This window comes from Mustela nivalis, assembly GCF_964662115.1.
Source record: "Mustela nivalis genome assembly, chromosome: 11".
NCBI lineage: Eukaryota > Metazoa > Chordata > Mammalia > Carnivora > Mustelidae > Mustela > Mustela nivalis.
This window is the reverse complement of record NC_139030.1, coordinates 25,440,031-25,462,588: the sequence shown is the minus strand read 5'-3', so window position 1 is coordinate 25,462,588 and position 22,558 is coordinate 25,440,031. Positions and strand designations below refer to the sequence as shown.

At 34.6% G+C, this 22,558-nt stretch overlaps 1 protein-coding gene across 1 annotated transcript in view; it reads left to right on the top strand.

Moving 5' to 3' along the window:
• Window positions 1-22,558, top strand: part of LRP1B (LDL receptor related protein 1B) — a 1,916,825-nt gene that overhangs the window by 1,709,218 nt on the left and 185,049 nt on the right. The window contains exon 66 of the mRNA XM_082690181.1: window positions 678-797. Within this exon, the coding sequence (XP_082546307.1) occupies window positions 678-797 (120 nt within the window). The remainder of the gene's footprint in view (window positions 1-677; window positions 798-22,558) is intronic.

Genomic DNA, 22,558 nt, shown 5'->3' with positions numbered 1-22,558 from the left:
ACTGCTGTCAACGTTTCTGTCTTGCTGAAATTTTATTTTATTCCCCTAAAACTTTTATCAGTAAATAATGTGCAGTCATCCAGCAATTTGATTAAGACGGTGCATTCAGAATAAAGTCAGTACCAGTTCTTTATGGTTAGTCATTCCAAGAGCTGATCCATTAAACTGACTAGGATTTGTGAGGCAGTTTACAGTCTAAGTCAGATGTTCACCCCTTCCCTCAAAAACTCAATGCAACTAGAGATTTTGAGAAGTTTGATGCTTTTTAGTTCCTGATTCACAAATACCTTCTGATTTTATTATTCTTCTATTTATAGAAATGCATATGTATAAATTCTTATATTTATTTGGTAAAATTATTCAGAAAGTTTCCAAATTCTTTGTTTTTAAAATTGATTTAAAAATATAGCTAATCAAGGGAGGCTTGTATCGAGAACTCTGATTTTTATCAAATGTATCATTATAGAAATATATTTTATTTCTTTCTACTGGGAAGGATATTTGGAATCTATGATAGATAATGAAAGTTAAAACCCTTCACCTTCAGAGCCTTATTAATTAAAAGATAATATATTTCCGGTTGACTTTTCTTAAGCATTTGTTCCTCTGATTGATTTTTAGATAAAATGTCTGTTCTTGTTCAAAGCTGCTTTTATAATACATGTTTTCCTCTTAAGCCGAAAACAGCTGTTCTCCAGACTATTTCCAGTGTAAAACAACTAAACATTGCATTTCCAAGCTGTGGGTTTGTGATGAGGATCCAGACTGTGCAGATGCATCAGATGAGGCCAACTGTGGTGAGTGTTTTGTGACCCCGGATCGTACCTATTGTATTCGTGTCATCATCTGACATGGCCACAGTGAAAGGAATTTGAGCACAATTCTGGTGAAACTAAGGTCTCACATGAGAAAGTTTTGTCCCTGTGTTCACAAAGTCGTAGCAACCGGCTTTCTGTTAAAAAAAAAAAAAAAAAAAAATCTCAGGATAGCTACTTTTACCCATGGAAGGGTAAGGCAGAAGAGTAATACTGCTGAAAATGACTCAAAACTATTTCTAAAAAAGGTGGATCTAAAAGGTAGGCTAAACTATCACCTTCTTGTCTTGTATGTGTGTGGCATTAGTATTTAATGAATGGAAAGAATGAGACATTATCTTTGTATTGTTCCAGACTTTTCTTTTCCTTTTTTTTTTTTTTGCTTAAATACATATGATTTTCCAGTCATGCGATGACTACTGGTTATTCTTAAACATGGTGAAAGTAAGGGAGAAGATAATACAAGTATCTGTTCTGTTTTAATAAATGACAATGATCATTTAAGTTAGCATTTATTCTGAAACACTTATCTTTTTACTTAAAATCAAGTACTTTTATTTACAAGAATTATTCGTTAATTAACATTGCAAAAATGGCGAACATATTTGTTTTGTTTAATGCATTTCGTTCTATCTTGAAAGTGTCAACAGCAAGACAGAAATGAAGAGTAATTGTCATGTGTAGTTCATGCTATCGGCATTTATTAAATACTAAGAGAGGCTATATTGTAGGTGAATACACCAAACTTAGCATTGTTGGAGAAGCAAAAAAATATTTAATCTAGTAACTGATTAAGAAAAGCAAAGTTTGGAGCACCTGGGTGGCTTAGTCGGTTAAGCACCCAGCTCTTGATTTCGGCTCAGGTCATGATCTCAGGATTGTAAAATGGAACGCCTTGTCGGGCTCTACACTGAGCATGAGGCCTGCTTGGAATTCTCTCTCTGCTTCTCCCTCTGCCCCTCCCCTAACTTCTAAAAAAAAAAAAAAAAGAAAGAAAGGTAGGTTTATTCAAACTGAGTATAGGACTTCCAGGTTTCATAACCAAAATTGTGTTAAATGTATCTGCTCTAGTCTACAATGCTCTTAGTGAACTCTTCTGAGGAAAAAGGAAATAATGAAAAACCTTTATGTTCTCTGAAACTCCATTTATACGGAACGACATTCATGGTCTATATGTGTAATAATTGACATTCATGTGCCTTTAAGTGTTTTTCCTAATACTGTCTCCCATATGTCCTCAAAACATGAAAAAAAAATTAGCTTATCATAGTATCATGAAACCCCATTTACCACTTTATGAAATTGGTACTCATCAGTTCATAAAGCCTCAAAGTATAGTCATCACTGATTATCAAGGACTGTTGCAGACTAGTTTATATTACTGGCAAGTTTGCTCTGTTGTCTTTAGTATTTTTTTGTTTACTGAAGCAAAATGGAATAATGACATGTTAGCTATATGAATATTTTTCTGGAATATCTACAATTTGTTCCTTATGATAATGTGATTTAACTGTTACAGTATATTATACTGTTCGAACTGATCATTATTGATCATCATAATAACCATAATTCCCAATATTTGCTGTGTTTGCCATATGGCCCAGAAAATGTGTTAAAGGCTTTATATTCATTATCTCACATAATCCTTTACTATCCTTATTTTATTGATGTGGTAAAAGAGCCCCAAGGAGGTTATATAACTTACCCAAACTTTTATGGCTAGTTGATTGTGGAATTGGAACTTGAATCCAGGGTTATTTCACACTAAAGCATTTACTCTATGAACATAATATAAAGCCACTTCACTCTTTAAAAATACATAAATAAATAAAAATAAAAAGATTTTATTTATTTATTAGAGAGAGGAAGAGAAAGAGGACTCATGTGTGCACATGAGGGGTGGGAGAGGGACCAGTGCCCAGTGCAGAGCCCCACACAGGGCTCGATCCCTGGACCCCAATATCATGACCCAGGCTAAAACTAAAAGTCAAACAGGTAATTGACTAAGCCACCCAGGTGCACCTAAAGCCACCTCATTCTTTATGTGTAAAGAGAAAAATATTTAAATGTTTTCTGTTATAAAGTTATATAGAATTCTCCTGGCCATAGTCAGTGTTGTGAATTCCTGACCAGTATACAAGCACATACATACATATAGTAAGAGGGAGAGAAGAGGCAGGAAGGTTGCATCTGATTTGCCTTAGACCCACTATAAAATTTTATTGTGGACAGGCACTAATTTAATTAAAAAAAAACTTTTCTTTTTTAAGATTGTGTTTATATATATGTTTGTTTGTTTGTTAGTTTAGATTGTGAGAAAGAAAGAGCACCAGCTAGGGAGTGTGGGGGGAGAGGCAGAGGGAGAGAGAGAATCCCAAGTCAGCCCTGCATTAAGCCCATCCATCTACCCTAAGTGTGGAGCCTGATCTGGGCTTGATCTCAAGGCCCTGAGATCATGACCTGAGGCAAAATCAAGAGTCAAACACTTAACAGAATGAGGCACCCCAATTTAAAAAATACTTCTACATACATTACAGTTTAGTATAGTATTCCTCGATCTTTATTCTTTTTTGTTTTTAAAGATTTTATTTATTTATTTGACAGACAGATCACAAGTAGACAGAGAGGCAGGCAGAGAGAGAGAGGAAGCAGGCTCCCTGCTGAGCAGAGAGCCCGATGCGGGACTCGATTCCAGGACCCTGAGATCATGACCTGAACCGAAGGCAGCAGCTTAACCACTGAGCCACCCAGGCGCCCTCTCAATCTTTATTCTTAATGGGCTAAAAAAACTACCTCCTTCTCCTTTCTTCTGTCCTCAATAAATGTAGAAATGCCATGTATTTTTACTAAGTCTGTTAAAACCTTTGTGGGATAGTTCACCTTATAATACTTCATTGAGTGGGAAAAGAAAAACACTTGTCTCTCTCTCTCTTTTTAAAGATTTTATTTATTTGTCAGAGAGAGAGAGCACAAGCAGTAGGAGTGGCGGCAGAGGGAGAAGCAGGTTCCCTGCTGAGCAAGGATACCCCCCACCCCATGCAGGACTTGATCCCAGGACCCTGGGGTCATGCCCTGAGCCGAAGGCATGTGCTTAACCAACTGAGCCACCCGGGCGTCCCCAAATACTTCCTAAAGATGAACTCTATCAAACGAAGTCCTTATTATTTGAATCTGAATTACACACGTTTTTGTGGGAACAGACCATGCCTAGAATAGAAAGCAAATTTCACTATTTGTCATGTTGAGTATCCTCAGAGCCTCACAAGATATAAAATAGATTTGCATGAAGTGCTATTGAGTGACTGAACTATTCTCTTTTACAAAAAACTTCAATATGCGACTCGTTTCCATTGTTGTTCCCACATACTTCTATACTTTTTTAGTTCACTGCCAAATTTAGTGAATTTTACTTTTACTCTTGGAGTTCACTTAGCTCTTACATCTTATTTCTCAGCAGCAATTTTTCTACAATTTTAGATCTAATTGGCTTCTGTCAGTTCTAAAGGTCTAAAATTATAATTTGTTCTACATTGACGTATCTTAAAATTTTTTTTATTTCAATTGTATGGATAATACCAATGTAGGGGTTGTGGTTCACTGAGACATTATGGAAAAACCTAACAAAAGAGAGCAGAATAATTTGCAAACAAATAAAAGACACATGTAGGACAGGGGATTATAAAAAAAAAAAAATACCTCTAAGGTGTAAATACTTTTACAATTATTTAATCTTTATATTTACTGGAATATCATGTTTATTGTTTTTTGTCCAGTGTAATTCTTGAGTTTTTGCAGTTTTTGCAGATTTAACAACTATCATTCAATAAGTATAAAAATTTTATATTAATCTAGAATTTAAGGAAGCCTCAAAACCACTTTGAATAGACATAAATATAGTTTAGGGGTCTTTCTCCAATAGTTTAGTTTTGGTGAGAGTGGATACAAATTTTAAAATTAAATTACATATTTTCTCATCTTATTACACATAGGTTTTGAGATGGCTGAATTTATGTGTAAAAACTGCATTTGGCACTTTTGGATTTAAATTCATAAATATTTTTAAAACATCTTTTAGCTCTATTTCTGTGTAATTAATGATTTAAATCTATGCTATAATCATATTTATGGCAAGATAAGTTCAACTTTGTGAGTTATTAATAGTTGTTATAAAATCGTTTATTTTTGCTTGAAGGTAAGATGTTTACTCTTCCTTTGCTATATACCCTGAGGATTAAAATAATCTTTATAAAATATAAATGTAAAATGTTTTATTAAACTATAGGTGTTCACCCTTCTTGGAAGGCTGTTCCACTACTTATTACAATGTTGGACAACCACCAGATTTTAATGCCTGATCAAAATTTATGCAATACCTCTGGGTGCCTGGGTGGCTCAGTGGGTTAAGCCGCTGCCTTCGGCTCAGGTCATGATCTCAGGGTCCTGGGATCGAGTCCCACATCGGGCTCTCTGCTCAGCAGGGAGCCTGCTTCCCTTCCTCTCTCTCTGCCTGCCTCTCTGCCTACTTGTGATCTCTCTCTGTTAAATAAATAAAATCTAAAAAAAAAAAAAAAAAAAAAAATTATGCAATACCTCAATTGTAGTAGCTCCAGGAATTTCATTCCAAATTTTAATCTCAAACTTTCCCCACTTTATGCCTGCCATTTTCTATTTTAGGAAGGAAATGCAGATTTGGGATTTGACAAATTGATACTAGATTCTTGCTTCTACTTTGTAGTCAGAGTTGAAACTTTTCTATAATTTAACTCTTATAAGATGATATCAGAATCCATGTATTTCCATTATGTCCTCTGTCCCCAGTTTATAGCTTACAATCTCTGTTCCTTAGATGTCTATGTGACATTCTCTTTTCATCAGTAGTTCTCCTTGGGCTTTCCTGGTCAGCTCCATACTCCCATCACAGCTCTCGGGAACACACTGTCTGCTCTGCCATATTGCTCTTTCCTTTGGCCGTGTTTCCTGCTTTCTTATCTGGTCTCCCTCTGCCTTAGCTAGAATTCTTGATAATTCTTGGTTCAGCATCATTGGTTACTTTTGAGCAGTCTTGGTTTATAATTTGCTGTTTGGCTAATTATCTCAAAATAAGATGCTAGCTATAATCATACCAGCTAGAGCTTATGAGAGGAACTTGAGTTTGTACTTTCTGTTGCCTGGTTTTCCAACATGATACTGCACACATTGAACTAAAAGATAGGAGTGACCAATGTGCGCTTTTATTTTCCCCTTAATCTCTGATGAGGAAATTTGAATTAATCTACTTAATCTGTAAGAACATAAAAATTGATGTTTTAGAGTTAAAGCAAGTGCATAAATAATTATAAAATACTTCTACCATGCAGACTTGTAGAGAAAATTTTATAGTAAGTAATGTATCATTTTTAATAGATTTTAACATTTGGCCTAAGGTATCTCTTTTAAAACATTCAGACCCCTACAATAATATACAAAGCCCACCTCTATCTTCTCTCTTTCCCTTCTTCTGAAGTAGTTCTGTATCATTCATTTTTTAAAAACTTGTACTATATTTGTGTGTATTCATTAATATATACGTAATAGTTAATAGTATCTTAAAAGTTTAGAGGGTATTATGCTTAGCGAAATAAGTCAATCGGAGAAAGACAACTACTATATGATCTCCCTGATATGAGGAAGTGGAGAAGCAACGTGGGGGGCTTGGGGGGGGTAGGAAAAAAATAAATGAAACAAGATGGGATCAGGAGGGAGACAAACCATAAGAGACTCTTAATCTCACAAAACAAACAGGATTGCTGGTGGAAGAGGGGTCGGGAGAGGGTGGTAAGGTAATGGACATTGGGGAAGGTTTGTGCTATGGTGAGTGCTGGGAAATATGTAAACCTGGCGATTCACAGACCTGCACCCCTGGGGCTAATAATACATTATATGTTTATAAAAAAATTTAAAAATTTTTAAAAAGAAAAAAATAGTATCTTAAAAGTTCACATAGTCTTATCTTTTCAGTATTAAATTAAAGCTTGATATTTTCTGGTATTCTAGTGTATTAATGTGAATAATGCATTTAATACTGAAAATTATTTTTACATATTACAATTATTACATACTCATGGGCAAATAAAGCACAAAACATTTCATACATTCTGAGCTACAGTCATCATGAAGTCTCAGTTCCCTGCTCAGGTGCTCTAATTGTCAGCTTGCATGAAAGTTTATTTAAAGTCATTGTGGGAACATCCAGAGGAAGGAATCTTTTAACTGTACAGTCAATATTGGGCTAAATGACACGTAGGATAGAGGGCCTGGAATTAGCCTGAACAGAGAAGCTCTGATACTGATGGCTATAATGACAGCAAAATAATTCATGATGTTTGAAGTTATGTATTTTCAAAATATTTAATTACTTGCACTTAGAATAACATTCCCAAATGTTAGTTCCCTGATTTCAAGACAATCCACGGGGGAAATTTCTGTGCTCCTCACATACACAGTAAAGGATGATGTACTAAATTCTGTGTCTTGGAAAACTGTTCATTTATATGCATGTAGTTAAGGTGTCTGTTTAGTGTTTGTAATCAATGTTTCCTGCATTTAAAAATAGGTTACAAATTTTTGTGTTGTATTTTGATTAGCAAACAAATGATGTGATCATCCTAAAGCACGTCTTCCCTGGTGCTGGATGGCTGTTGCTTTTGTCTGGGGCCAGGAGGAGGAATTTGCTGTTGAAAGAGGTTGCTGGGAGCCAGGTTTTAAATTTTCTAACACATGGCATCATGATATCTCAGATAGTTAGGATGGTGGGATTATATATCTTTACATTAGCAGGTGGAAAGAGAAAGACCCTCCTTTCTCTGGAACCTGATTGGTCTCTGCAGCCTGATTGGTCTGATCTGCACCCCTACTGTACCCTGTGCGGTGGAGCACAGACATCACCACCCATGGCTGGAGCATAGGCTTGGCTGTGTCCCTCCAAGTCTCCATTTCTGATGAGCCGCAAACTGATCTCGAGTTTCTGCTGTTGTGTAAAAGCTCTTGAGCTAAATGCAGAGAGACACGTGGTCCTGGAAACCTCCAGGTCTTGTGGGGAACCAGAAATAACATTTCTTGCTTATCGGTCTAGCTCCTACTCACTTTTAATGTCATAGAGTCGCCCCTGAGTTTTATTGACTGTGTTATGTACCTGATACTAGATGTTTCTCCTGGAATCTTGGCATCTTTCTGAGATTAGATTTGATTAGAGAATTAAATAGAGAATTAAAAACTAGGTGAAGGATGAGAACAGCAGTGTGACAAGGATGAAGTTTTTCTTCTCACAATCTCTCAGGATCCAGAAGTGGGCACTTTACTTTCTCTACCTACCTAAAGAAACTTCTTCTACATCATATCTTACCATCATTGAGGTAGCACTTGCCTACTCCTCTCCTTACCCTGGCAAAACAGCTGTGGAGCAATACAATTCATGAGGGAGAGAAACGATAACCACATTGCTTTACTGTTTTAGAAGATGTTTTGCTCTTACACTGATTTGTCCCCAGATGATTTATAAAATAACACTTAACAACAATCTCATAGAATCACTATCTCTCGGGATATATTTTAGACATATTGCCTGGCATGTAAGTGTTACTGAAGTCTGTGTACTTTATACTCAATCTAATGCTAATACATTTTGTTTTATTTTACAAATGCATAGCTACTTTAAAAGCACAATATGGACAAATGTCATCTCCTTTCTTTTTAAATAGAATTTTTTTTAAAAAAATGATTCAATTTCTGGTACATTTCTGAACTTTTAAAGTAGCTGCCATGAAAATTAATGTATTATTTTTTTTTAAGCATGGTAATCTGAAGAGCTTATTTTCTGAGCAAAGAAGCTTCTGTTAATTCAGTAGGATGTATTTTTATACTAAGTTTATCATAGTTTATGGTAAATTTTTTGATGCATCATATGTTTTGCTGTCATCCATCTATTTGTTTGTTTTGTAAGATGCAATCTTTTCTCCATTTTCTGACAATTATATTTGTGTTTGAGTAACTCTCTCTCTCTCTCTCTCTCTCTCTCTCTGTATGTGTATGAGAAAAATCAAGAAAGGGGAAAATAGTGTCTTTGGCACTGAAATATTTTGGTTCTTACAGAGCCCTTGAGGGAAAACCTATCTGTATGAATAGGACCAGGAAATAGCTGTCTAGTATTTTTGTGAAGAAATGAATGACCTACATGTGTATCCTTTAATAGTCTAAGTGGAACACATTTAGTCTTTTCATAACTTGTGTTCAGTAACTTCCATCCATTGACTATCTCTCTGTCAAAGGGTGTGCAATTATTTGGTGATGTTATTTTTTTTTTTCTCTTCATAATAATAAGAGGAAATCGTGAGATTTAACCAGAAAGTTAAAAAGGAGCCCACACAATGAGTCAGGAGATATGCCAAATACTCTAGATTACAGGTTGATCTGTAGTAAAAGCCATGAATGGAAACAGCTTTTTGCCCAGCGAGGTTTATAATTGAGTTTGTAAAAGAAAGAACTGCATATTTGTATTAATAAGAACTGTGTTGATGCAGCTGATATATTTTTAAGGAAATTGACTCAGGAATTTAACATTCCGTGATACTTGTGTTTGAAAAACTTCATCCTTGTTATACTGCTCCTCTCATCCTTCACCAAGTAAATCTGATTCTCCAAAAAATGCAAAATAACATCACACACACACACACACACACACACCCCTAATAGCAGAATGTGAGACTGATAGCAGAATGTGAGAAAAAATAAGTATTAGACACTTTATAAAAAATACTTAAGAAATGTAGAACTTTAAAAAAAATACCTTTTGTCTACTCTTAGAAGAAAAATATTTGTATTTCTTTTGGTTTATAAGATTTTTTTATTACTATTTTAAAAAAGCAATGTCATTTCATTTAGGAACATAATAGATAATAAAAATAAAATGACCAGTGGTGCCTGGGTGGCTCAGCTGGTTAAGCTTCTGCCTCTTGATTTCTGCTTAGGTCATGATCTTAGGGTCCAGAGATTGAGCCCCACATCAGGCTCTGCACTTATCGGGAAGTCTGCTTCTCCTTCTCCCTCTGCACGCTTGCTCTCTCTCTCACTCTCTCTCAAAAAATAAATAAATAAATAAATAAATAAATAAATAAATATTTTTTAAAATAAATACATCTTTAAAAAAAAAGTAGAGGTGTGAGAAAGACAACTATCATATGATCTCCATGATATGAGGAAGTGGTGATGGCACATGGGGGCTTAAGTGAGTAGAAGAATAAATGAAACAAGATGGGATTGGGAGGGAGACAAACCATAAGTGACTCTTAATCTCACAAAACAAACTGAGGGTTGCTGGGGGGAGGGGGGTTGGGAGAGGAGGGTGGAGTTATGGAGGGTATGTGCTTTGGTGAGTGCTGTGAAGTGTGTGAACCTGGCGAATCACAGACCTGTACTCCTGGGGATAAAAATATATTATATATTTATTAAAAGTTTAAAAAAAAAGTAGAGGTAACAGAGTTTATTATCTCAAACTAAATCTTACATTACCTCTCTCTCTAGTTCCATAATTTCCCATATAAACACTGAACAAGGAACCATATACAAATAGTGCTTTAATAACATGAAAACTCCAGCCCAGAGACTTGCAGTTTAGGCATTGAATCTAAGACTGCTCAGAGTATAAGTATGTCTATCAGAATCATCATCTATATATCTGTCCACAAAGATTATAAAGCTAAGTAGTAGTATAATTATAACTCTACATTAGGGCTTTTACTCTCATTAATATATTATTTCATAAAACTGTTAATGGCTAAAAATGGAGAGTTGTTTTGCAAGCAAAATCTGATACCACTTGCATCCTTAAGCTGATTTTAACATATAAGCACAAATCTAAGTTTTCTTTTCTTCTCTCTATCTCTTTTTTTTTTTTTAAGGTTGGTCATTTTATTTTTTTAATATTTTTTGAAAGATTATTTATTTATTTTAGAGAGAGAGAGAGAGAGAGTGAGTGGACCCATGAGTGAAGAGGAGGGGCAGAGGTACAGAAACAGACTCCCTGCTAAGTGCAAAGCCTGATGTGGGGCTCAATCCCAGGACCCTGAGATCATGACCTGAGCTGAAGGCAGATGTTTAACAGACTGAGCCACCTAGGTGGTTCCTGGAAGAAATTTCTTATATGACCTACGATATATAGCTTGATATCCCCCATTCTGAATATGTTATTGGGTTACATTTTTAAAAATCAAATATGGAGGGGCACCTGGGTGGCTCAGTTGTTTGGTGGCTCCCTTTGCCTTGGTCATTATCCCAGGGTCCTGGGATCCAGCCCCACATCAGTCTCCTTGCTGGGTGGGGAGCCTGCTTCTCTCCTCCTGCCTGCCACTCCCCCTGCTTGTGGTTGCTCTTTACTTCTCTCTTTCTCGCTCTGTCAAATAAATAAATAAATCTTTTTAAAAAATGGAGTCTGCTTATATTTAAGTTTTCTTTGTAATTACCTTCTGAATTCTAAAAACAAAACAAACTCAGAAAATGCAATATATTACTTAATGCTAATTAATAATCATTTTACTCTAAAAGAATTATACAGCTATTTTAGTTAACTATACCTGTAAAAAGAAGTTTGACACATCCTGTGGATATTTCTATCTGTTTCTAGAGATTGTCCATAGATGTTAGAATGTTATATTATTTTATAAATACCTATCCTAGGAGCTCTATGGATGAACCTAGAGTTTAGAATTAGCATATACCAAGTCCCATGATGATTACTGCTTCAAGAAGAGAATCCTTTGGAACAACTTCTCAGATCTTTAGTTTGGTCCTTGTGATGGTTAAAACCACAATATTCTTCATATAAACATGCACTGAGCAGTAAAAATCTCAGTGGCTAACTATCAGGGAGTAACAGAAGTACAGGAAACTTCCCTTTAGGAATCCTAATACACTGACAGTTTATTCAGTTCCTTTTCAATAAAAGACATTTCACTGAGTCAGAAAGGAAAAAAAATTGGGAATAATTCAACTTAAATACAAGCAAATATATACATATTTTTCTTTCAGAATCCATTATGTCCATTTTGTAATGTCTTAATAAAAGTAATTACAGCTTACATTTTAAAATGTTTTTATTTTATTTTATTTTATTATTTTAAATCCAGTATGGTTAACATGCAGAGGTATATTAGCTTCAGGTGTACAACATAGTGATCCAGTAATTCCATACATCACCCAGTGCTCATCAAGACAAGTTCACTCCTTAATCCCCAATACCCTTTTCACCCATACCCTCCACCCCTCACCTCACCTCTGGTAACCATGTTTGTTCTTAATAGGTGAGAGTCTGTTTCTTGTTCTTATCTCTCTCTCTCACATTCTGTCTCTCTCCTTCCCTTGCTTATTTGTTTTGTTTCTTAAATTCCACATATGAATGAAATCCTATGATATTTGCCTTTCTCTGACTGACTTGTTTCATTTGGCATTATACTCTCCACTTCCACACGTATCATTGCAGATGGCAAGATTTCATTCTTTTTTTATGGCTGTACACTGTTACACACACACACACCATATCTTAATATTAGTATGGGAAATATGTAAAAGTTTGGTATCGCCAGGAAATATTATCAGTAGGTATGGGTATTACCAATAGGAAATTTGAAAGTTATCCATGAGGTTGAACATCAAGGGGCTCTCATACAACACCCCTTATCCTTCGCAGAGGAAAGCTAAAATCCCTGGCTATAGTTAGTTTATCCTACAAAATACTTTGGGAACAATTTGTACTATTTGTTTTGTTTTTAGTATTTTGTATCTTTATAACATTCACTTATTTAAAGATTAATAAATACCTGTTAAATATGTCAAGTGAGCAACTATATTAGAGAATCAGGTAATTCAAAGAAGTCCAATAGGGATAATTAATAGTTTTGAAAGCTTATTACATGTAAGGCACTGTACTAAACTTTATGTGAAATAAACAACATAGGACAACAGTCCTATGCAAAATATACTATTATTATTATTATTATTTTATAGGTAAGGGTATAAGGCTCAAAACACTTAAGTAATTTTCTTTACACAGGTTACCCAAGTAGGAAGTGGTTAAGCAGATTTTTGAATCCAGAGGATCTGGCTCCAAACCAATACACTTAACAATTACTCAACTGAGTAATCTGCCCTAATTTTACAATAAGGCAAGGAATTATGACACAGATACAAATAATCCCAAACAAATTGTAATGATTAAATGTCATTGGAAAGAATACATACACAGTTCTTCAAAGGATCTTATCATCACTAACAATAAGTGAGTAAGATAGAAGTGGTAATAAAGGCATGTCTTATCTATAGTCAATTTGAAAACAATAATAAATCAACTAAAAGTCAGTCTGAGTTTTATTATAACTTTTTTTAATGGCTATCCTAACAATGTCAACAATAAAAACCCCCTCCCTGAAAGCACAAACCATTGATCATGACTCCAAATGGAAATCTATTAGCTTGCCATAAAGGTAATAATAAAAATAAGTACAATGAGAACAATGTCATTGATTTCTAGTTTGACTGAATTCTAGTTTGATGCTGGCCTATCAAAATCTAACTCTCTCTTTGTGAAAAAGAGAGGTTATGGGTGTCATAGAAGCCATATCTTTTCATGACCGAAGTTTTAATGATGAAGAAACTAGAAAGAAGGAAAGACGCTTGAAAAAAGCATAAATTTCTCACCAGCCAGTATGAAATCATACTATATAGCACCATGTTTACATATTGTTAGAACTATCTCTTGCTTACTGTCTATGCCATGCAAGCTACACATGTGAAAACATCCTCCTCCTCTTGATTAACTGAAGGAATAAACATGAGTATAGTTTTATTTTTTGATCATGCCTTTGCTCCTTTCTGCAGCTTTTCCACTAACTATATATAAATTTTACTATATATATATATATATATATATATATATATATATAGTTTGTTAATATATAATGCATATAATATATTATATATAACATATACTACATATAATTATATCTAAACTATGTATAGTTTATTAACATCTTATATTGGTTCAAATACAATAGAGTATGAGAAGAAAATAATTATTCATGCCAATATTACTTTGAAATATGCTTTCAAATATTTTTGTTATGCAGAAGTGAAAGTCATCAACACTGCTTTGTTCCAGTTTTTTGAAAACTTTAATAAAAAAGCATTCTCTTTTTTCTAATTTTATGAAAGTTTGTAATTGACCACTGGGCATAAATTGTTCAAATTCTTTTTTGGAAGATACAGTTAAGTCTTGGCACTAAATGCTGTGTTTCTTGGCACCGAAACAGTTACAAGAAATGAACATGTTAAAATCCCTTGTTTGCAATAGTTAAGCCAAATGTAATTACATGTGAGTCTATTGACTGAAGGTATGATTGTTATCCAAGATTTGGCCATATGGGTTCTGGAGGTGACAATGCCAACCTTAAATTCCAGAGCTTTTTTCATGCTATTTGATTTTCACAGCTGGAATTTATTACTTCTTCATAGTGCAAAATTATCTATCCACTTGGTTTCATTTCTTGGCTCAATGTTGTGACTTAGTAATTTTCAGCATCTTATTGACAGATGGAAGGTGTTCCCTAAACATGTTGCTGAAATAACACAGAATGTACTTCTAAACCACAATAAAGAATGGAACTGAAAATGTCAAGTCCACTAGGTTCCATCTAAAGCCCATGTATTGTTATTCATGGCATTTTTGGATGGAAATGGTTCATTAGAAGTTATGTGGTTAAAGCACCATCTTTAATCTAAAGAAACACATGAACAGAATACTCCTTTATGTCTAGACAAAATCCTTATGCTATAAATTAAACCTGCTTTTTTTTTTCTTTCTATCCTTTCCAATAGAAATTTTGAATAACCTAGCACTATCCTTTGCGTAAAATCCCTTTGTTTAAGTACTCTCAAATTAAATTCTTTCACATTCATCTTCAGGCCAAATAATTCCATTTTCTTTTATCTCTCTACATGGGTTCTATTTTCCATTCTAACAATCAGTTATTTCTCCCCTAAAACCTCCCCACATTCTATGCTTTGGCTATGATCTATGAAACAGAATACAACATTTTTAAGTACTGTGTGTCTCCTGTTCCCCACTGTATATACCTGCTTTTGTATTTTAATATTGTGTTTGATTAAAAACAAAACCACGGTATTCACACTGTTGACCTGTGGCCAATTTATAGGAACCCCTAGTCTTAGAGATTTCACATACATTCTAACAGATTGTCAGTGTTATGTATTTATGAACTGCATCCATGTTGTTGCTTTTTGAAAAGTTATAATGAAGTCTACTGTCTCTCTTGCCAAATTAGAAGTTCCAAAAGGTCTGGATCTACATATCTTCTAACTTCCTAATATATACCCAGTACATAGTCCAGAATCTGGCATAAATAAATATTTGAAGAATGAGTGAAGAAAGGAAATTTTTGTAAAAAGCAGACTATTTGGGTTCAGCCAAATATATTTCTCTTCAAATCTGGACATTGGGACTCTGGTTTCCTTTAAGTATATATGTATTTTATTACATTCTTATGTAAGTACTGCTTTCCCTCCTGATCAATTCAATAGTGTGGGCTTGATTTATATGCAAAATTGACTTAAAGTGTAAGGGAGTTTCAATATACAAAATCACTGCCAGTTTCTTTCAAACCTGGGCAATGAGATGTGTCTCCTCATCTCTTGGAACGAAGGTGGGCTATGACAGTGCATTTGACAGCTCCATGAAAAGAGGCCATATACTCCGGACAACTAGGAGCAGAGCTCCCTTTTTGATTTCAACATTTATTAATTGGGTAGGTTTCTTCAGGTCTCTATTATTTCCTCATTTGTAAATGAATATAATAATTTGTCCTTAGAAAACTGATGAAAGCATCTAAAGAAGTGAAGATAAAACATAAAATAAATAAACACCTAGTAAGTGTAGATGTAAGTACCTAGTAAGTGTAGAAGTACCCATGAGTATGTAAGTATGTAGTAGGTATGTATGTACCTAGTAAATATATAAGTACCCATGAGTATGTAAGTATGTAGTATCTATGTAAGTACATAGCAAGTATATAAGTACCCATGAGTATGTAAGTATGTAGTAGGTATGTATGTACCTAGTAAATATATAAGTACCCATGAGTATGTAAGTATGTAGTATGTATGTAAGTACATAATAAGTATATAAGTATTCATGAGTATATAGGTATGTAAGTACATAGTAAGTATGCAAGTACCTGTAGGTCCTCAAAAATATTTTGTGCCCTTTTTTTCAGCACTTTTTTTTCTAAATATTTTGTATTGACAGGTTAATACACTCAAATTGTTTATTCTATAATGGGGATAGAAAGGAACAAAAAAAGATTTAAAGAAATGTGATAAAGTTTTATGACAGAATGAAGTAGTTCTATGAATTCGCCCATTTCTTGTCAGGAGAGAGGAAAAATAAAACATCATTAGAATGCACAAAGAGTTTTTGATGTAACAGATTAATGGGAAATATGATAACAAATGTCAAAGAGAGTGTGACTAGTATGAAACTTCCAATCTGTGTTATATCATTTCCACAAAATGTTAGAATCACAATCACAATTCTGTATATGCACTACAATCCTCTGTAAGTCCCATTTGTTTGTCTAACAGCTTTATTAAAGTATAATTGACAAACAAGAATCTGTATATATTTAAAATGTACAATCTGATAAGTTTTAACAGATGTATATGTCATGAAACCATCATCACACTTATGATAATGCACATACTTATCACTCTTAGAAATTTGTTTTTCTCTCTCTCAGCAGTTCCTATATCCTTACCTCCACAGACAAACACTTAACTTGCTTGCAATCACTATAGATTAGTTTGCATTTAGGTAAACCTAGAGACATACATTATGCATAAATTTTGTCTGACTTTTTCCACTCAGCTTAATTACTTTGAGATTATCCATGTTGATGATGATATCAAACGTTTATTCCTTTATATTGCTTTGAAGCATTCTGCTGTATGGATAGACACTGTAGAATAAATATTTTGTATTCATTCACTCATTTATTATCACTTGGGTTAACTCAAGTTTTAGACTATTACAAATTAGGCTGCTATGATCATTCATGTAATTAGTCTTTATATGAATGCACACTTTCTCTTCTCTGGGAATTGAAGGCTAGGTCATATGAGTGTGTTTTTAGCTTTTTAAGTACTGAACTCTTTTCCAAAGTAGTTGCACCATTTCACATTTTGCAATTGTTGGAGAGTTCCCATTCTTTCACATTCTTATCAATACTTGATACTTTCAAATTTTTGACATTCTAATAGAATTTCATTCTGGTTCAAATTTGTATTTCATTTATGACTAATGATATTGAGTGTCATTCAAATGCTTATTTGCTATGTATCTCCCTTACTGAAGCATCTGTTTAGATCATGTTCCCATTTTTTTCTTGGATGGCTTATTTTATTTATTTATTTATTTTTAAAGATTTTATTTATTTATTTGACAGACGGAGATCACAAGCAGGCAGACAGGAAGGCAGAGAGAGAGAGAGGAGGAAGCCGGCTCCCTGCAGAGCAGAGAGCTCGATGCAGGACTCGATCCCAGGACTCTGAGATCATGACCTGAGCCAAAGGCAGCGGCTTAACCCACTGAGCCACCCAGGCGCCCCTTGGATGGCTTATTTTATATTATTGAATTTTGCAAGTTCTTATACATTGTGGATCCAAGTTATTGTTCAGATAAAAATTTTGCAAATATTTTTATTTTCTTCCCTTTACTTTTGTTTCAGTTTGCTTTCCTTATTCTAGCTCATTGGAAGTTGAAGTCACTAATTTGAAATCTGTCTCCTTTTCTAATATAAATCTTTTATACAGATATTTTCATTTTCTAGGGTTTGGTCTATTTTGATAAAGATTCCATAAGCCTTTGAAAAGAAAATATATTTTTTTGTTGCTGGATGAGATGCTCTATACATTATCTTAGATCTAGTTGGTTGACAGCACTGTTTAAGTGTCCTCTATCCTTACTGATTTTTTTGGTATTTATTCTGTCAGGCATTTTGAGATGAGTACAAATTTTTGACTATTATTGTGCATTTTTTAATTCTCCTTAAATTTTACCAGTTTTGTTTCATGTATTTTTGAAGTTTTGTTATTGGTGATTCAGGACTGTTAGGTTTCTCTTAATAAACTGATTTATATGTCATCAGGAAATGATTTAAAACTAGTAATATGCTTTCAGTAAAATCTACTTTGATATTATTACAACCTCTGTAGGTTCCTCTGGTTTTATTACTGGCATGCTTTACTTCTCTCCATCTTTTTACTTCTAATCTTCTTGTGACTTTATATTTAAAGTTTATTTTTTTATAGTCGCATAGAGTTGGGAATATATGCAGATGGGATTTTTCCAAGCTGATAATTTCAGTCTTTGTAATTGGAGTTTTAAGACCATTTACATTTATATTATGAATATGTCTAAGTTTTCGTCTTTTTTTTTTTTTTTTTTTTTTTACTATCAGCTAAAGTCCACACTTTATTCAAATTGCACTAGTTTTTCCACTAATCTTCTTTTTTCAGTTTTAGGATCCCACATGTATTTAATTGCCACACCTCCTTAGTCTCCTTGATCTGTGATAGTTCCTCCATCTTCCCTTGTTTTCAATGACTTTGAGAATTTGAAGATTACTAGTGAGGTGTTTTTGTAAAGTGTCCCTCAATTTCGATATTCTTAATTTTCAACGATGACTGTTTTATTGTACCTAGCTTATCAAGGTGTTTGGGCTAAGGTGTGCTACCCAATTCAACTAGGTTGAAGATAGAAGTTTCTATCTTTGATTCTACTTTTAGATTCTAAGAGCTGCCCAATATATTACAAATCCCTTTCTTTTCTCCTTAAGTTTGCCAGGGTTGGGATTCCTTAATTCACTGGGTCCCATGATTAATTCACAACTCAGATCTCCCTGTCACTCTTCCAAACTCTCATGATCTTTTCTGGAAACCTCAAATATATTAAATTCTTACCATGTGGAGATGCTTACAAAACTCCTTGACTTTCCCTGTTTGCATCATTCCCTGGTCTTACTCAAATGTCAGTGATAAGACCAGAAGTAATTTTATTTTTTCCTGAGGATCACTTTTTTTTTCCTTCCAGTTTTATTGAGATATAATAACATTATATTAGCCTAAGGCTTACAACAAGATGACTTGATACATGTAGACATCATAAAATGACCATCAGGATAAGTTTAATTGTCTACCACATTACATAGCTATAAAGTCTCTTCTTTATTATTTCTTATGATCTTATTATTTGTTTTCTACTGACAGCATTTGAGCTTCCTTTTTCTTTTACTTTTTTTTCTGTTCTTTTTTTTTTTCACTTTTTCCCTATTTCTGCTAGCCCTTTTATATTGTTAGGTGACAGACATTTTTGTATTTCCATAAATATTTTTGAGGTTTGTTTTGCAATACTATTAAGTTATTTGAAACAATTTTATTCATTGAAATTTAGCTTTTAGGATTTATTAGATGGGACCAGAGCAGTGTTTTTGTTGTTGTTTTCTCAGGACTAACCATTCACTCCTAGGGCAATGTAATACTGAATGCTCTACCCAGAGTTCTATGCATCATATGATCGTCCAATCTGACTAGTGGGAACAGGCACTATTCTAGGTCCTGTTTGAGTTTCAGGAACTGTTCCCTATAACCTTTTCAGAAACTTTTTTTTTTTTTTTTGTAGTATCAGGCAGTTTCTTTGGATGTATACTCTGATTGATTTTCTACTGTACACTCAGGGGTGATCCTCTGCAAATCTGTGGAATTCACAATCTAGGCAGCATTCTCTTCTCAATTAGTGCCTGAGAACTGCTATGGTCTCCTTGGACTCTCAGTTCATTCTCTCTCTCTCTCTTTTTAAAAATATACAATGTATTATTTGGTTCAAGGGTACAGGTCCGTAAATCATCAGTCTTACATAATTCACAGCACTCACCATAGCACATACCCTCCCCAATGTCCATCACCCAGCCACCCTATCCCTCCCCCCCCAGCAACCCTCAGTTTATTTCCTGAGATTAAAACTCTTTTATGGTTTGTCTCTCTCTCCAATCCCATCTTGTTATATTTTTCACTTCCTTCCCCCACCATGAATGCCCCAACCTGCCTCTCAAATACCTCATATCAGATCATATTATAATTGTCTTTCTCTGATTAACTTAGCTCGCTTCACATATTACCCTCTAGTTCCATCTGTGTCATTGTAAATGGCAAGATTTACGGGGTTTTGATGGCTGTATAGTATTCCATTGCATATATATATACGTGTGTGTGTGTGTGTGTGTGTGTGTGTGTGTGTGTGTGTATGTGTGTATGACTTCTTCTTTATCCATTCATCTGTTGATGGACATCTAAGCTCATTCTATAGTTCAGCTTTTGTGGACATTGCTGCTCTAAACACTCAGATGCATGTGCCCCTTCACATCACTACATTTGTATCTTTGGGGTAAATACTCAGTAGTGCAATTGCTGGGACATAGACTAGATCTATTTTCAACCTTTTGAGGAACCTTCATACTGTTTTCCAGAGTGGCTGCACCAGCACACATTCTGGAGAGTTCCCCTTTCTCTGCATCCTCACCAACATCTTTTGTTTCCAAACTTGTTAATTTTACCTATTCTGACTAGTGTGAGGTAGTAACTCACTGTGGTTTTGATTTGGATTTCCCTGATGCCAAGTGATGTTGAGCACTTTTGCATGTGTCTTTTGGCCATCTGGATGTCTTCTTTGCAGAAATGTCTGTTCATGTCCTCTGCCCATTTCTTAATTAGATTATTTGTTCTTTGGGTGTTGAGTTTGATAAGTTCTTTATAGATTTTGGATAGTAGCCCTTTATCTGATATGTCATTTGCACATATCTTCTCCCATTGTGTGGGTTGTCTTTCCTTTTGTTGAGTTTCTTTTGTTGTGCAAAAGTTTTGATCTTGATGAAGTCCCAATAGTTCATTTGTGCCCTTGCATCCCTTGCCTTTGGCGATGTTTCTAGGAAGAAGTTGCTGCACCTGAGGTCAATGAGGTTTCTGTCTGTGTTCTTTTCAATGTCTCACATTTAGGTCTTTCATCCATTTTGAGTCTATTTTTGTGTGTGGTATAAGGAAATGGTCTAGTTTCATTCCTCTGAATGTGGCTGTCCAATTTTCCCAGCACCATTTGTTGAAGATACCATCTTTTTTCCATTGGACATTCTTTCCTGCTTTGTCAAAGAGTAGTTGATCATAGAGTTGAGGGTCCATTTCTGGGCTCTCTATTCTGTTCCATTGATCTATGGGTCTGTTTTTGTGGCAGTCTTGATGATAACAGCTTTGTAATAGAGCTTGAAGGCTGGAATTGTGATGCCACCAACGTTGGTTTTCTTTTTCAACATTCCTCTGGCTATTTGGGGTCTTTTCTGATTCCATATAAATTTTAGGATTATTTGTTCTGTTTTCTTTAAACAAATTGATGGCATTTTGATAGGGATTGCATTAGATGTGTGGATTGCTCTAGGTAGCATAGACATTGTCACATTATTTGTTCTTCTAATCCATGAATGTAGAATGTTTTTCCATTTCTTTGTGTCTGCCTCAATTTCTTTTATGAGTACTTTATAGTTTTCTAAGTACAGATTCTTTGCCTCTTTGGTTGGGTTTATTCCTAGCTATTTTATGGTTTGGGGTACAATTGTAAATGCGACTGACTCCTTAATTTCTCTTTCTTCTGTCTTGATCTTGGTCTATAGAAATGCAACTGATTTTTGTGCATTGATTTTATATCCTGACACTTCCCTAAATTCCTGTATGAGTTCTAACAGTTTTGGAGTGGAATTTTTTGGGTTTTCCACATGAAGTAACATACCATGTGCAAAGAGTAAGAGTTTGACTTTTTCTTTGCCAATTTGGATGCCTTTTATTTCTTTTTGTTGTCTGACGCTGAGGCTAAGGCTTCTAGTACTATGTTGAGCAGTGGTGATAGTGGACAGTCCTGCCATTTTCCTGACATTATGGGAAAAACTCTCAGTTTTCCTCATTGAGAATTATATTCACTGTGAGTTTTTCATAGATGGCTTTTATGATATTGAGGTGTGTACCCTCTATCTCCACATGTTGAAGAGTTTTGAAAGAAGGGATCCCGTACTGTGTCAAATGCTTTTTCAGAATCTATTGAGAGTATCATATGGTTCTTGTTATTTATCTTATTAATGTATTGTATCACACTAATTGATTTGTGGATGTTGAACCAACCTTGAAGCCCAGGAATAAATCCCATTTGGTCATGGTGAATAATCCTTCTAATACTGTTGGATCCTGTTGGCTAGTATTTTGGAGAGAATTTTGCATCTGTGTTCATCAAGGATATTGGTCTGCAATTCTCCTTTTTGATAGGGTCTTTGTGTGGTTTTGGGATCAAGGTAATGCTGGCCCCATAAAATAAGTTTGGAAGTTTTCCTTCCATTTCTATTTTTTGGAACAGTTTCAGGAGAATAGCTATTAATTCTTCTTTAAATGTTTGGTAGAATTTCTCTGGGAAACCATTTGGCCCTGGGCTCTAGTTTGTTGGGAGATTTTTGATGAATGCTTCAATCTCCTTACTGGTTATGGGTCTGTTCAGGTTTTCTATTTCTTCCTGGTTCAGTTGTGGTAGTTTATATGTCTCTAGGAATGCATCCATTTCT